Here is a 17,900-nt window from a genome sequence, read left to right on the forward strand (position 1 = left end):
ATGGGTGTCATCTACACGAACTACGCAGATGACACCCAGGTTCTCATCAAGTTGTCAGGATGCTACAATGTTGACTCCAAGTTAATCAACGATATCTATTTGGAAATACAGGCATGGATGGCTGCCCACAGCCTCTGCCTCAATGATGAAAATACAGAGCTCCTGATTGTCGGCACCCAGGCTCGCCTTAACAAGCTCGACCCGCGGTATATGTCTTTCAACATTGATGGGAAACCGATCAAAGTTGCAAAGGAGATAAAAACCTTAGGTGTTTATCTTGACTCAACACTATCCTTAAAGAAACAAGTGAGCTCCATTACCTCATCAACAGCCTACACCAACAAGCTAATCAATGCCTGTAAATCATACTTATCCCCTTTTAGCTGCACAACGTTAGCCAGCACTAGCGCTCTCTAAATTAGATTACTGCAACACGCTCTTCAAAGGATCTTCTGAACAGAATCTCAACAGACTGCAGGTCCTACAAAACAACTCCTGAAGAGCAGCACTAAACATTCCGAGATCCAGCCATATCTCCATCCTTAGACAGAAATCTAACTGGCTCCCAGTGCGCAACAGAATCTCACTTCGCGGCCTGGCAATCTACCACAAATGTATAGCCAACTCTGCCCCTAAATATCTTTCAGGCAAATTCTCCTTATACCAGCCAGTCCGACCCAACAGATCCTCCCAAACACACCACCTCTCAGTTCCCAGGTTCAACCTAAAAACTGCAGGTGGAGCCAGTTTCCCCGTCCAAGCCGCCAACCATTGGAACTCCCTACCGCCCCCTATTAGAACGGAACCTTCCTTCAGTGCTTTCAAAAGCAGAGTAAAACTGTGGCTCACTGACAAGTCTAATAACTGAAGCCTCTGGCTACCAGTGGATCTGTATCATATTTCCATTATTCTGATTGTTATGCCCTTAACTATTTTTTTTTTCATTTAAATAGTTTAACAAACTTTTACAACTTTCTTTTCCGTTACAATTTCCATTTTCACATTTACATACAATTTTACAGAAATATTTTCCAATCATAATCGTCTTACAATGGTATTTACCTATTGTTAAATTTAAAAACACTTAAAACACATTCAAAAACAAAAAAGTGATTCTCAGGATTATTTTTCCCTTTTCTTGAACTTCTACATTTTGATTGCTCTTGTACAGCCTCATACATGTGTTTGCAATGCTTTCTTTTCCCTTTCATTATGTCATATTAGCATTAACAACATTAACAGCAACGACGATTAGTTTTGTCATGCTTTCTGCAATTTTGAATCCAAAATATCCGCAAGGTCACTGTTTCTCATATAGTTCAATTGCTATTTGACTCAGGAATACTTACGTAATGGGCAGTTTGTTTTTCTAAGGCAACATTCAGTATGGATAGAAAACGCGTAAGCCGTAAAATGGCTTTGGTAGTCAAGCCCCACATACATGTCATCCAGAGCCATTCTCTTGAGGCGGCCGAGTCACTTACAGATTCGAGTTCAAATATTTCTTTGTGTTTATCTTCAAAATAGGCACAATAAATGCTTAAGCGATTCATAGGAGTTGGACACTTTACAGAATATGCAGCTGTCTCCAGAAAATAATGCTGACTTTGTCCAATTTTTAGTTTTTTCAAGAGTTGGAAGTTGGTTTATTTTGAACCTTAAATACAGATCTCTAGCTGTAAAAAAATGGAAATTGCTGTAAATATAGTTTATGTGGTGTGCGGGCCGTAGCAAATTTGGCCGCTTCTTTATAAGATTTGTATTTCTCCAAGGCATTTAGTGTTTTGCACCAGTCATGCGCAAATAAGCAGATTTTGACATGTGCTTGGCGATATTCCAGGTCAGCGGGGGTTAGTGCTAACTCCTCCAATAGAGCTTCCATTTTCCTATAAAAGTTTTTGATGGAAGGGGGATTAAGGTTGTTAAGCATCATCCCCAGATCTTCATAAAGGGAGTTTTTGCGAGGAAATAGCATTTTTCCAAGATTTGTTAATTGACGCCAATTTATCGGGCAGACAATGATGTCAGTCCTAGTTCCTGTTTTAGTACCGCATTTGGAAGAGAATTGGCAGGGCGCAGTACACCCTTCCAAATGCGTCCTTGCAATTGATCAAGAAATTGGTCTAGATTTGCCAAACACATATCAAGAGCATACAATATTATCGCCTCGACTTTAAGAATATAGAATTCAAAGAGATGAATCAGCGAAAACTTGCAATATTTAACTAATATCATGCGCATTTGAGTAGAAAGGATTTTTGCCTTTTAGTTTAAGATGCTCTTCCACATTGTATTTGCGTTTGAATCAGATATCAAGTAACCCAGATATCTAATTGTGGATGTCCGTGGAATGGAGGTGCAGCCGATGGTCCACTGCCACGGACAAGAGCGTTTCTTTAAGTTCTTAAATAAGAAAATGTAAGATTTACCAGCGTTAAACAGCAAATTGTGAGACAAGCAGTAATCGGCAAACAGGGATAGTTTTGTTTGCAAACCTGACGGTGTGCGGTCAAAGATGACAATATCGTCGGCGAATGCAAGCCACTGGTTTTTTAGGTGGCCTAAAAGAGCTGGGTAGCTGATTTGTTTCAGCCAGATGTCATTTATACCACAAAGGTATAAATTGAACAAGGTGGCTGCCAGGTTGCAACCCTGTTTGACTCCTAGTGCAACAGAATTGGACTCGTAGTGGCTCCGGATTGGTTTACTCTAATGTAGTACACAGTGTTGGAAGGCAGTTTGGCAATTAGATAAATTATGTGACCTGGAATACCTATCGCCCGCATTTTTTGCCAAAGTAGACCCCGCATTACACAGTCAAAGGCAGCTGTTAAATCCACCAAGGCCATATATAATGGGCCTGTGTCAGGAGTCTTTGTTTTGGCGTGCAAATGTGCCATAAGCGTTGCGTTAAGGGAAGTCCCCATCCGCGCACTAAAGCCAATCTGAAAACGCGATAAGATGTTGTGGTTTTTCAGATATGCTTGTAGGTCCCTTAGTAATAAAATGGCAAAAACTTTGGCTGTTGCATCTATGAGTGTGATAGGGCGATAATTGCGGGATTGTCCCTATCCCCTTTTTTATATATGGGTACAATGATTGACCCCAACCATGAAGCAGGAATGATTAAAGATGTTAGCACGTTGTCGAATTGGGATTTCAATAGTTTGGCACAGAGAGATGGATTTTGTTTCAAGACACAAGGAGGGATACCATCGGGGCCAGCTGCCTTTGAGTAGTTTAGGGCATTGATTGCACACTCAATGTCTTGGAGTGACCATGATGGAATTGGTAATTTAGGGGTAGCAGGTTCCAATACAATGATATTACAGTATCGCATTGGGAGAGCAAATTTATTCACATAAAAGTAGACCCATGTTGCTGCAGTTATCGTAGATCCCTGATTTATGGTTAATTTACTTGCATCAGACCTAAGGATTGCCCATGAAATCACAGCCAATTATTCGGCATGTCGAATATTTAGTAAGTACTTTATCAAGGAGCAAGTCCAGAGTTGTGATATATAGATACACTATAGATACACATAAGTAGTAGTCCAAGGAAAATGCTTGTAACGATATTACAACGGCTACATACAGAGGTGATTCATAGATTTCATGTGTAATTGTGTGCAATTTCGTGTTTATACAGATGGCAATTCCGCCATGCGGACGTCCACTTTGCCCACGCTCTGCTGCTATTTGGTGAAAAGAGAAACCGGGCAATATGATGTTTTGCATTGCCATGGTTTCTTGGCAGAAAAGTATGTCACACTTTATAGCTTCATGCCTCTTATTGAACCAAGAATAGAGGTTTTTAAAACCACATGAATTCCATGAAAGGATAGACAACTTATTTATATTGTTAGGTGGGCACATTGTCCTTGGCAGGGTTCAATGTGGAAGCCAGGGAGGTCAGCCATGACCAATCCTTACTGACATTTGAGAGGGAGACCAAATGACTTAATACTTCCGGTTGGATCCCACCCTGACCATTTGGGACGGCAACCAAAGGTATAGTTTGGGTGAGTTGGGTAAGAGGAGTTTCATTGAACGCGATAGCGTCATCAAGAATTTCAAAAGGTGTAGTCGTAAACCCAATAATTTGCAATTCTCACCTGTGGTGCCATACAAAATCGGTGATAATGGTGGTTTGTACTTTACAGACCATCCGATGGTTATGCATTTGTGGAAGAGTGATCCATTCTATGTCGTCTGAGTGGAGAGTGCGAAGTGCTGGAATTTGCCTGAAGGCTTTCAGCAGAGCAGAGCGATTTAATCGTTTATTACCATAGATATCCGGGTCAGACTCCCAGACTAGTAGGGTAGTAGGGTGTACACTCTGTGTTTTTTAGTTTGGAGGGGCTTGAAAGCTCTTGAGGAAGCTCTTCAGCTGAGGGCCCTGCCAATTGGGAGACCTTTCGCAAGCTTTCATACTCTGCTTGGTCAGGACATGTGGTCCTTCCCAATGGTGGATTGGGTTGGGGGCGACCTGTTTGTTTAATGGACTGAGAGTTTAATATTTGTAACACTTCATGGTTGGTAGGGATTTGGCATTCGGCTTTCCCTGCTTGTACGGCTTTGATGGCGATGGGCTTAAAAAAGGCCGATAGCTGGGTTTGAGCAGTAATTGGCATTTTTCCGTGAGAAGCAGAGAGCCCACTGGGGGTGGACCCAGCTGTGTCTTTTCTGTTTTCCACCTTACACTCCCATTTAAGATTTTTGCTTGCCTTGTCCGTACCCATATCTTGAGATGGGGGCTGTTGATCATCTTTGCTTTCATTGGAGGGGACTACTAAGGATGAGCCTTTCTTGTGCTCTACAGCCGGTTATTCTTTCTGTTGGGAGGTGCCAGTTTGGTTAACCACAGGATTTTTTTTTGTTTTCATTTTTGCTTTTTTTATTGGTTTTTGGATCAGGTAATTTTGCCACGGGCAGGCGTGGTTTTCTGTCCGCCTTCCTTTTTAGAGCTCTGAGGAAAAGGCGCTTCTTCTCTTTGCGGGAGGTAAAATATTTGCCAGCACTGGGTGAGTTGCCAACCTTATCCGTGCCATTGGCTACCGGAGCAGATGGTTCGCTCTTAGGCTCCAAAAAGAGGTTGGTTAGAGCCGACGGACTGTCTGGGTGGAATATTTGGTCTACCTCGATGTCTTCTTACCTCTTCACAGTCGATTGAGCACTCAATCTGGTTTTCTTGAACAAAGAAGAGTAGTTGATCAATCTTTTCTGTATTCTTACTGACAATTTGGCATAGTTGGGCATGAGTAAAAATGTGGTGATGAGAAGGCACCAGGGGAGCAGCGACTGTTTGGGCAAAGGATTGCGCAAATGAATAGGTGTTGGGTTGAGATGGATGCGTCGTGTCGAAAGAAGACACCTGTGCTCTCTGTTCAGTTTGAGTAGCTGTGCTCACTAGTTCGACCATTTCTAGTTCTCTAGTGGGCACAGGTACGGATACCCCGATCACGGGATTAACACCTTCAGAGCGGACAGAATCAGAAAAAATAAATCCTTCTAGTTTGTTGAGTTTGAAAAGGATTTGAATCAAGGAGGACTTGCAATCCCTAAATTCATAATGGGTGTAGTCGTGTCCTTTGTCCAGTAAATTTAAAATGCGTGTTAGGACAGGGTATGAAGCCTCTAGGGACTGTAAATCATCTGAGGGATCCAACAGATCGAAACCCAGTGGAGGGACAGAGGGTTTGGGAGTGGGGCAAGAAGCGACACCTAGGGGCGAAGGAATTAAATCTGTCTTGACAGACAAAGGCAGTTCTTTGTGGAGGCCCGATTTTACCGGGGGATTATTGTGAGTCATCGAGCTTGAAGATATGTTGGAGATGTCTAATATCACACTTTCCTTGCAGTGCAAGTGAACATCTGCTGTTTTACAACTAGGAAGAGTGACCGGAATTGAAGGACCGTCAGACAAGCGGGTGCGTTTTTCAAGGGCAGCAAGAACTGCCGGGGCAAGAATGGAATTGTCAGAAGGAGAAGTATTCAATGGATCAGTGTTACTCTCCCTCAATGAGGATGGGTCGTCCATCCTCATATTCAGGAAGCTTTCCCGAGATGAGGACGTGCGTGCCAGGCCCCCCTTAGTGGAATCGACTAACTGGTTAGGCAGAGTTGACATTGCCAGTTCCGCCTGAGAACGTGCGTATGCAAAGGCCACTTCGTGGCAGATATCATTTGCAGACGCAGGATTCGGCGCGAATGCAATGCTTTGCTCCTCCTGAGTTTGCTTCATATTTCCGGTCTCAACAATGGGAGAGAGATTAATAGTAGCAACTTTGTTTGCTTTTTCAGGATTTGTGTTTTTAGCCACGGTTTTGCGTGGAGGACGGCCACTACATAGAGAGTAAACCATTTGGTACTAAACCATGGACAACCCGGTTGATCCCCGTAAAAGAGAATATCCTTTGTCCAATTGGAAATCAACCACAATGTCAAAAACACTTGCTTTATCACAGCAATAAGGTGAAGTATCCACTCATGAATGTGTAGTTTCTCAAGTGACTAATATAGTTGATGCCCGGCTTCAACTACAACCACACTCAAGTAATTATTCAGTTATCCGAAATCACGTCTGTTCAAAGTGCATGCAAGACAGCGCCAAAAGTGAAGCTGCCTAATTGTGTAATCCAAATGACACTCTTACCTATAGTTCAAGGTTGACCACATTTCTATTTGAGTTATATTCCAACCCGAAAATTACCTTGCAAGAATCATAAGATGCCCGTCTCTTCCAAGATTGTTTACAAGAAGGAAGTCCTGCCAGCTTCAGCCTCTCGAGGGAGCTGTAATGAACACAGAGTTCACCGGCAATTCCAACGCTGCATACAAAATCCAATTGAAGATCCAGCAGCACCCGCCCGCAGTAAACCGTACTTCTGAGTACTTCCACAGTGCGCGCGCGGGTGCGCTGGGTCCACGTATTTTATTAAGCCCAAGGAGGCGTCACCACGCCAGGGGGGCGGGGGAGCATGCAGTAGACACACCTATGTTAATTGTGGCTTGCCTGCTGATGATTTCTCGTGAAAGAGGGGTCAGCTTATTAACATCCAACAAGTTAAGATCCTTAACTATATGTATCTGAGTGCTAGACCTCTCTGTAACCTCAGTCTCCTATATATGCTTATTTATGTGAATATGTAATATGTAAACATGTCTCCTGCAACATGTACGTTTTCCAGTGCCCAGTTACCTCAGGTTAGGTGCGCGATACAAATAATAAACAAATACAAAAAATACATACTAAAAGCCGATACCTGCTTTCGACGCAACAAGGGTCTTTAAGGCTGTGGTGAGTTTGCAAGTTATGCAATAGTGATCGTTGTTTGTAAGCAAAACACCCGAGTGGTGAGAAGCAGGTTGATTTATTTTGTGAGGGTGTGAGGTTGGGTGGTATTGTGGTATACTGATGTGATGTGGTAACAGTTATATTCACATGGTATACATGATGTTAACATTGCAAATTGTGTGAAGGTCACAGTTGGATGCGCCACAGTTGTTTGAAGAGTAGAAATTAACCATATAAGTTTAGTTAAGGTGATATGGTGAGGTGCAAAGATATACCAGTGAGAGCAAAACATGTCAAGTGGGAAGTAGCAACGAGGACAACATTGAAAATATTCAGGTTAGTTTTTGAGGATGTGGGTACCAGGCCGTGTTTGGCAAAGGGGATTGTGTTTCATAAATGAGAGGTTCCTTTATTGTGTGTGATATGGGTGAGAGGGATGCAATTTTGTTGAGCTCTGGATAAAGGGCTCTTGTTGATTAACACCTGTTGAGTAAGAACAAATGAGGGGGGGGTTACCATGTGGTACTTATGATCAGAGAGAAATGTGAAGAGTCTTGGAGTCATGGGACTGGGTTGTCAGATGCCATTTTGAGCCTGCTGAGTAGAGTGATGTCGCGACTAGTGTTACCAAAGTTGAATGGCGGTTGAGGGGACTGGCTGGTAAACATGGATATGCAAAAGAAGGTTGAAGAGTTATGGCTGCAGGCCATAACCCCAGTGTATTATGGGTTCCTGTGAATATTTATGTGGCTAGTGCTAAGGGCAATGTGGTGTGCCTGTGGCGGTCCCTGGATGGCGTGGGTGCCACTGAGTGGCTGGTAGGCCACTGGCGATAGCAGTGGCTGCACTGTCACATTGGAATAGGGACAATGATGTGAGGGGTTAGTAGGCCCCGGCGCCACTGAATATGCAGCAGGTTGGGGATGTGTTAGCAGCATTAGTGGTGGGCCACACGTACTGCGAGACGTGTGCAGTGTCCTGTCATAGGGAGGATGGGGTGTGGAGAGCGCTGTATATAAGCAGCACATGCTGCAAAGTGAGGGACAGAAGGTGGGTCTGCGATATATAGTGGCAGGGGTTGCAACCCATGCCCCGCCAGGTAATGAAATCTGGCAAGAGCATGGCAGAACTGTAATTGTTCCTTGGTGGCTACGGTGTTGGTACCTGGTGAAGCAGTCTGTTGGGATACCTTTCTAATCGGGTGTCGTAAGCGGCTGTAACTCTGTTTCAGTGTGGCTTGACGCCCTTCAACAGACCTTTGACGGAGAGTCAGCTCCAACAGCTGAAACTGTGGCGTCCCAGGTGTTCCGGTGTGCTCGTGCAGTGTTTGGTGCCCGGGGACCCGCATGTTTTCAGCCTTGTGGGTCTGCAGTCTCAGAGAGCAGCTATATGAGAGCCGAAGCAATTGTGTTCTTCAGGTATTGGTTCCAGCGAGTAATAGTCTTATGTTTTACTAAACCTCCAAAACCTAGCACTTTAAAAGTGTATGCTGCTCTTAGTGATTCATGCCTGCAACACGAAACAATCTTCCGCAAAAAAAGCCATTGATTCATCAAGCATGTAAAACAGCTGTTTTGTCTTCCCCAAAATATGGCCGTGAAGTCACAGGTTATCAAATACCGATTATTAAATCTTGTTATATATTCCTAAATGGACTTACCCCAGTGAAATTCTGATATCTTGCTTATTGCTCTGGTTGTCCGATAGATATTGCCCCCCTTCCCATCCAAAGGTTGTTATAACCTCTTTGTGTATTTAAATTCTTAATAAAGATGAAGGCCGGCATTGAAAGATCGCTGCGCCGCCCATCTTCACACAGAGGCCCTGCAGGCCTGCTGGGTAAGTCCTCAGCACTATGCACTCCCAGCTGGCCCACGCCACTCCCTCCAAATGCTTCACCTTAACTTAAGACCAGAGCCGTTGAGCAAAAAATATTTGCTGCTGCCATTCTCAATTCATGAATTTAAGTGATCCAACTGCCCTAAGCACCCAACTAGCGCCCCAATTACAGCGCATCTAATCTACCTGGTTTTGCACTGAACACCACCCTGGCACGCGTGGTTTGCAACTACTGGCATAATATAACGCAGACCAGTAATCATTACCTTGCAGCATGCCCTGCTTTGTCACTTTAGCCCAGAACTGTGCCTCCCGGCTCAACGTTCTTGCTGTTGAATCTCCACTCATCTAATGTCAATACTCTGGTTGCCCCAACAAGCGCTGCATCATCAGCGCTTACAACACCTGGCTTCGCACCGAACGCTACTCTAGGCGGGGAATCGCAACTCCTTCCACCATATACCGCAGACCCGACCTCTGTCCCTCACTTTGCAGCACGGGCTACTCCCATACAGCGCTGTCCACACCCCATCCTCCCTATGACAGGACACTGCACATGTCTCGTAGGACGTGTGGCCCACTACTAATGCTGCTCACACATCCCCAACCTGCCATATTCAGGGTGTCCTCGTGGCCTAATAACCACTCCCGTCATTGTCCCTATCCCAATGCCACAGTGCAGCCACTGCTATCAGTGGCCTAACAGCCAATCACTTAATCCCCCCCCCCACCATGGGACCCACGCCGTCCAGGGCCCTCCAGAGGCCCACCACATTGCCCTTAGTGCTAGCCACGTCACCATTCACAGGAACCCCCTCTGCAATGGGGTTACGGCCTACAACTGTAACCACTTTTGCATATCCATGTTTACTAGCCAGTCCCCTCAAACGCCATTCAACTTTGGTAACACTAAGCGAGTCATCACTATACTCTGCAGGCTCAACATGGCATCTGACAACCCAATCCCATGACTCCAAAACTCTTAAAATTTCTCTCTGGTAACGTGCTGGTCCTTATGTACAACTCAGTGGTCAAGCACCATCTTAAACTTGGTGGTGTGGGTTTGTTACCTCTGTGCAGAGAAGCAATGAGACTAGCTCTGAAGAATGACGTGACTGACGTCAGCCCATCTTGCCAGATGGATAATGTTGTAGCGGATGCATGGAGGCGGCAGACTTGGGTCTCACACGAGTGGGAGATTTGCCAGGAATTTCTGGAGATCTCTTTTTAGGTGAATCCCCAAGTGGACCTCTTCGCTTCAAGTGTGAAAGGAAGTTTGAGCTGTTTTGCTCCAGTTTTTTCCAGCACAAAACTATCTCCTCCATGCATTCCAGCAGATCCATGCATTCTGCTAGTTCTCAGGAGACTGCAGCGTTTCAGGTCAAAGTTGATACTGATCGCTCCAGACTAGGGCCGGAGGACGTGGTACCTGTAACTTCTGGATATGTCCCTCTGACCTCTCTGGCTCTTTCTGGAAAGGTGGGACCGCATTCCTATTCAGGGAGAAAGGGAGGAGAAGATCCTCCATCGGAGCATCAGCAGCTTGAAACTTCATGATTGGCTGCTGAGATAAAAGGAGTGGGACTTGTCAGACAAGGTCCTGATGTACTCCTATCAGCTCGGAGGAAGCCATCAAGTTTATTTTTGCCTGCAGGTGGCTTACATTTTTGCTTGCTGTCAGGAGGGAGGTGTGGACCCTTTCATCTTTCCACTGTGCTGGATTTTCTGCTTTCCTTGACTCGGACGGTCTTGCAGATTGGAACTGTGAAGGGGTGCCTGGCTTGACATTTTGGTCTTCAAAAGGACCTCTGAGCAAGGCTCTTATTTCACAATCTCAACTACACTGTTGTGAAGTTTTTGTGGGGCGTTTACAAACCGTTTCCCCTATGACAATTTGTTGTTCTTGTGTAGGATCTAAATTTAGTTCCGACTTTCCTTTATGGGTGATCCATGTGAGCCACTGCATTCATGTTCGCGAGATGGGTGAGGGCTCCAGAAGGAGTCTGTTAAACTTCCATACTTGGGTCTCATGCGGTGAAGGTGGGACTGGGGGGTATGGAAAAGACCCTAGTGGGGAGCTATGCGGTGTGGGGTGCCGCATCTCTCCAGTGTGTGTGCATGAACAATGGTGTATCTGTACCAAAGCTGCTCAGCCTCTGTCCTGACCAGGTCTCTTTCACATGGTTCCCAAGAAACTACAAATACCAACTTGCACCAGACTCTTCAGACCCCTGGGATGAGTAATGATTTCCAAGAAGCAGCGTCCAGAGCATGTGCCCAACAGACAAAACCCAGCCTGGAACAGGAGGAATGGATTGGTTATCCCAAGTGTGAGTGGATTAGGCATCTCCCTTCAGAAGCTCAATAGGGTACCAAGACCTGCGCCACAAACCCCAGACTGGCTAACGGGAGCAGTGGGGCAGCAGCAGAGGAGCTGCCCAGCATTAGGGGAGACCTGGGAAACACTTTGTAGACAAACCTACTTGATCCAGGAGGGGAACGGAAAACAACCAACCAAAGTGACCGCATGGATAGCATGGAAAAGGGAGGGAGAGGCTAGCGGTCCATGAAGCCTTTCAGGATAAGTACCCGCCCATGGGGTATAGCTCAGACAGATTGGGCCAGGGAATTAGCTGAAAAGAAGCCAATGGGAGCAGAGGGAGCATCTAAAGAGAAAGGGTGTGCATATGGGCGGTACGGGTCAGGTCGGAGAACACGCAAGGGAGGACCAAAAGACCAGAGATCAGTCTGTATCAGCTGGAGGACTTGGATGAGACTTAGGAATGTTTACAGAGGGAGGTTGTAAGGTGTTGGGGGTAATAAAGTGTACCCAATTGGGTGAGAGAAAGGGAAGAGGGAAAGAGAGGGAGAAAAAGGGAGCGGGGGAGAGAAAACAGGAGAGGGAGAGGGAGAAAACGGGAGATGGAGAAAACTGGAAAGGGAGAAAACAGGAGAGGGAGAAAACAGGAGAGGAGAAAAATAAAAAAGAAAGTAAAGTAGAAAGAAAAACAGAATATGAGGCATTTGGGTAAAGGAGAGGAGGGACAGCATAATTCCAGCAGGGATGAGATTTGCTGGGAAGCAGATAGGATCAAGATGGTGTTGGTGGGTGGAGATGGAAGAAGCAAGAGACACTGACGAGGGTGGTGAAGAGTAGACAGGGGAGGGAGGAAAAGGTTGAGAGAAGGTCATCATGGGGGCGTGGACACCTGGGCCATCAGATTACCATGCTAGGTCACCTAGGAAGTCCTTGAGTATGTTTGAAAGGACAGGGACAGACCCTTGGCTGCCGAGTGCGAGGGGGAAAAAAGCAGTACAGAGGTCATGGGGCACGGCAGTTCCATATATACTGGCCCTGAGGTCTTCAGTGGGATGGTGCGCGCATCGAAGCCATGCAGAGCCACGCTATGCCCTCTGGTTGCCAAACATTTTTAAAGTCAGGTAGTACTAGAGACAGGATATCAAATATGGGGAATCTGTGGGAGGAACCATCCAACAATCAAAAAGAACATTAATGAGCAGTCAGTAATTTGTTCAACTTAACAATGAACATAATGCAACATACTTATTAGGTATACTGGTACCAGAATACACCAATTGCAACATACCATTACGACACACTAGTTTCAGCCACACACCTTGTGGACAGGGAGGCCACTACAGGTCCCATGATGTACCCACATGTACTGCCAGAGCAACTATTGATGCTGCAGTGCATGCTTCAAGTTTGCCCCAGAAAAAGGAGAGCAGTCAGTATCACTTGCCCAGGTGTACAAGCACAATAAAAGTACCACTTAAAGTGCAGTGCACAAGATGTTTTTTCCCCACCACCAATATTCATGAGATCAAACTATATATTAGAAACTGACAAAAACAATTCACATTTCCTGTATTTTTTTTAATCTAGATGGTTAATCACACTGGCATAGAGCCTCTGGAAGGCTTCCAGCAGCAGCGCTTTAAGAAACAGAGCATGGCCTCTTTGAAAAATTAATTAAGTTGGCATATTTTAGCAGGATGTGGCTGTGGAAGATCGTTAGGAACAATTATAAACACTACGCAAGGTGATCTTTTTGGATAGAGCTACTATTTGCAGAATTGAAGTATTCTAAAATGTTGCTTTCACCCTGCTTACACGATAGGACGGACAGTTCACATCGCCAACCTATTTGACCCTATGAGCATTACTCGGGTTAGGAGCAGGGCAAAAACCAAACTGCCATGCAAGAATGCATTTATGTCACTTCACAGTCATGCATTCAACAATAGTCAACACCTCCTAAAAAAGGGATAGTCCAAATTATTACCTAGCACACACATTTCTTTCCACACAATGAGAAAAACACAGACATAGAACGAGTTTGCTCAAATGAGCGACACAAAAAAACCCTTCTTACCTTTTCTGGTGATATGAACTGAGGCCAATTGTTGTCTCAGTCTGTAAAAGAGCAAATAACAAATAATCAACAATGTAAGCTTATCTTGAGAATATTCACTTTTAGTATGACAATAAAAAATGAAATAGCAAGCATAACCATATATAATGTAGATGAGACGAATCCAAACATACACTAATGTTAAGAGTGCAAAATCCAGATTACAGGAATGTTGGGCGTTCCCCATAGCAGATTATTAGCCTTTCGCAAAGTTGGAACTCAATGACTGGAGTGAGCAAAGGCATATACTCCTACCCAGAGCTCTCAAGTTTCCTGTGTCCATGCGTGAGACAACCATCCAGTCGTGTTTTTTCCTCTTTGGATTTTGGGACTTGTTGGGATGCACGTCCATACCACCGCCCCTCTTAAGACTATTTAGATTGCAAAAAATATATTAGAATAAGGAATTGAGCATGGCACAGTGAGGGGGCAGGGGTGCAGGATAATTGACGGGAGTGGAAAATCATGAAGGAAGAAGTTAATCAGTAGTGTTGCAATTTAATTGTAATATACATATATGGGATACATTACTCACCGTAATCGTATTTCTGATGCTTGTATCTGCTTAGATATCAGCTTAGATATCAGATTGTATCTGCTTGTATCTGTACATGCTGTGCATAGGCCGACATCTAGTGGAAGTTTCGGAGTATTACTTTGTTTTTCGAAACTCGAAAATGGGCGTCGACACAGGGCGTGCCAGTAATACTATCCCTAGTGTGACGTCCACTGTACCCATGATCCCTCACGCGTGTAGGACCCTAAGATTGTATTTTTTCTGACATGAGGTAGCATGAGGAGTAGCGTGAATACAGATAATCCAAGCAGATAGAAAGAAAGGTAAGACTACAAGCATCCATGCGCCTTCTCTCAGAGGGGAGAAAGGGTGGGTCGCATGTGAATCTAAGCAGATACAAGCATCAGAAAAACGATTACGGTGAGTAATGTATCCCTTCTGAGGCTTGTGGAATCTGCTTAGATCACATGCTGTGCATAGATTAGCGAGCAGTACCTGAAGGAGGTGGGATGTGAGAAGGGTCATGAGCAAATAAATGTCTTAGAACCGCTTGTCCCACTTGTGTATCTGTGTTGGAATGGGTGTCAATGCAGTAGTGCTGAGTAAAAGTGTGCATAGAGCTCCAAGTAGCTGCTTTGCAAATGGTGTCATGGGGTGCATTTGCAATGAAAGCCAGAGTGGCCCCAATGCCTCTTGCAGAGTGGGCTCTTGGCGTGAAAGGCAGAGTTTTTTCAGAAAGGGAGTAACACAGCTGGATACAGTTAATAATCCACTTAGAGATGGCACCTTTAGAGACGCGATCCCCCTCTCTGCCTGTAGCTACGGAGACAAACAGTTGGTCTGTTTTACTTAGCGGTCTGGTCTTGTTTACATAGTAGAGGACCGCCCTACGCACATCTAGGGTGTGTAGTTTCACCTCAGCCAAGCTTTGTGGGTTTTGGAAGAAAGCCAGAAGCTCGATGGACTGGTTCACGTGGAATTTCGAAATAAACTTAGGTGAGAACCTAGGGTGTGTACGCAAAACCAGCTTAACCTTGTGGACTTGTCACGATGCCTACCCCCGGGCATCCGGATCGAGTCCATCAGCCCCTGGAGCAAGCATCCAGATACTTATTAAAACCCCAACAGCCCCGGCTGGGGGCTGTTTGGATTCAGTCCTGGCGCCTTAGGCCATCCAGCAGCGTAACGCTCACCGTGTCTGCAAGTCAGCATCCAGTCTTCTGCCACGCCCGCCTCGAATCCGGAGCTCCGAGACAAAAGGAAAAGAAAGGAGAAGAGGTTAGATCACGGACATTATTTGATTCCTTACCAGATTCCGGACTCAGCACATCTCCGAGCCTGGAAAGGACATTATTTCAGCACGCGTCGCTTCGCCAGCAGCAGCGCCGCGTTATACTCACCAGTCCACCGCATCTTTCAACTCGGCGCTGCCTCCATCATTTTCTTCATCGAAACCCAGCACCTGGGGGGAAAACAAAAGGGTCAACAAGGTGAGCTGAGAAAATCGACAAAGACAATCTCTTTGCCACCATAGGCTTACCTGCTTTACCACCGGAGGTATGATCCTTTAATTTGCTACATCTTTCTATGCTGCTCCTATAAAAGGGAGAGAAAACAGCAAGTTAAACTCATGCAACTTTTACCGGACAGTGTTTGGTAATACAGACTCTTACCTGAACGCCATCAGCCGCCTCCAGGCAATATTCTTTTGGACCCAGCTGCAACCTAACGAGGGAATGGAACAAGAGTGAACATCGGACATATTGAACTCTTTGAACTTTATAGACACTGGAGTCAATATTCCTCCGGAACTCCTCCAGTACCTTCAAACCAGTGAAGTAACTGGTATTACGCGCCCCAGCATGCCATGCAGGATGGAGAGCTCATCAATTAAAAACATAAGGTGAGGTTACCAAGAGGGGATATCGGAGGTGATTAGTGGGGAGAACGAGAACAGTTGGGGGGGCCATCACTAAAGTCCACGGGTGGCTAAATCCCTTTCTCCACTTGCAGGAGAATACTTCTATGAGTCCAGCAGACAAGATTAGGTGGGCCAGTCCAGACTGTCATCTCTTCACTACGCATCACGTTGGTGGAGACCGCAGCTGTCCGGGTCCGATCGACGCCCCTGTGGGAACCAGGTGAGCGTAACAGGACTGTAAAGAAAGGATCCTGCACCGACAGAGCCTGAATTTCACTAACCCTTCTCATGTATGTAATAGCTACTAAGAAGGCTGTCTTATAAGTCAGGTGTTTGAGACTGCTTTTATGCATGGGTTCGAATGGGGGGCCCATGAGTTTAGCTAGCACCACATTAAGGTCCCACCCTGGTGGTGGGTTTCAAATAGGAGGGTGGAGTCTCTTTACTCCTTCCATGAAGGCTTTAACCACTGGAACTTTCCACCACAACACCTTGTTAAGGGAGGTGGTGTATGCTGCCAGAGCTGCCAGATGCACCTTCAGTGAGTTAAAAACCAGTCCTGCAATCCAGCAGGTGGAGCATGTATGTAACAATAGTTGAAGGAGTGCAATCAACTGGGTTGATTTGTCTATTCTGGCACCAGATAACGGATCTCTTCCACTTGTCAAAGTAGCAGTGCCTCGTGCTAGGCTTCCTAGATTCTTTTAGGATGTCCATACATTTATGAGGTAAATTGAGATGTCCAAACTCTATGACCTCAGGAGCCATGCTGCTAGGTTCATTGAGCTGGGTAGAGGATGTACTGTTTGACCTTGATGCTGAGACAGTAGGTTGTACCAGCCCGGGAGTTTGATGGGTTCGCACGTCGCTAGTCTGCGTAAGTGTGGGAACCACGGTTGTCTCGCCCACATGGGAGCAACTAGGACGAGCGTCATCGATTCCCTGTTCATCTTGTTCACCACCTTCCTGATGAGGAGTTGGTGGAAAAGCGTATGCAAACATTCCTGACCAGTTCATCTGCAGGGCGTTCCCCTGGGAGCCTGGTTGTGGGAATCTGGACGTGAATCTTGGGCATGGTCTGTTTTCGCTTGTGGCGAATAGGTCTCTGGTGGGGGAACCCCACTGAGAGAAGAGTTCAACGATTTCTCTGTGTAGACACCATTCGTGCTCCTCTGGGAGGGGATCTCTGGTTAGTGCATCTGCTAGAGAATTGAGATCCCCTGGAACATGTTGTGATGACAGGAAGATGTTCCGTTTGAGTGCCCATGTCCAAATTCTCTGGGCAAGTTTGGACAGATTTGGCGAAAGTTTCCCTCCCTGCTCGTTTATGTAAAACATGGCTGTAGTGCTGTCCGTCCGGATCTGCACTGACAGATTCAGCAGGTAGGGCTCTAACGCTTGAAGCGCTCTGAATAACTCCAGAAGCTCTAGCAGGTTGATGTGATTCTTGGCCACTGAGTGAGACCAGAGACCCCGAGCTGTGTGGTGGAGGAGGTAAGCTCCCCACCCTGTCAGGCATGCATCGGTTGTGACTACCGCCTGTATCTCGGGATCGTAAAAGCGTTTCCCCTTGGACATATTTTCTCTTGTCCACCAGTGAAGGACTTGTACCAGTGTTGGCGAAACGACCACTAGATCGTCCCACTGACCACTTGCCTGAGACCACTGTTACGCCAACCATTCCTGCATGGGACGCATGCGCAGGCGCACGTGGGGGACCAGGTAAATACATGACGCCATCATGCCTAGCAAACGCATTGCTTTGCATACAGTTATCTGACGACCTGCCTGATATTGAGGAATTTGCAGTACTATATTCTGAATTCTCTCCTCTGATGGAAAGGTCAACCCCTCTTGTGTGTTTAGGATAGCTCCTAGGAACTGTTTG

General features: G+C 45.7%; 1 protein-coding gene across 1 annotated transcript in view; it reads right to left on the bottom strand.

The window, feature by feature from the left end:
- The window catches only part of TMEM131 (transmembrane protein 131), a 2,512,175-nt gene that overhangs the window by 2,263,885 nt on the left and 230,390 nt on the right, over nucleotides 1-17,900 (bottom strand). Inside the window, exon 3 of the mRNA XM_069636582.1 lies at nucleotides 13,536-13,576. Coding sequence (XP_069492683.1) covers nucleotides 13,536-13,576 — 41 coding nt within the window. The remainder of the gene's footprint in view (nucleotides 1-13,535; nucleotides 13,577-17,900) is intronic.

This window comes from Ambystoma mexicanum, chromosome 7p (genome assembly GCF_040938575.1).
Source record: "Ambystoma mexicanum isolate Mex_15411 chromosome 7p, UKY_AmexF1_1, whole genome shotgun sequence".
Classification (NCBI taxonomy): Eukaryota; Metazoa; Chordata; class Amphibia; order Caudata; family Ambystomatidae; genus Ambystoma; species Ambystoma mexicanum.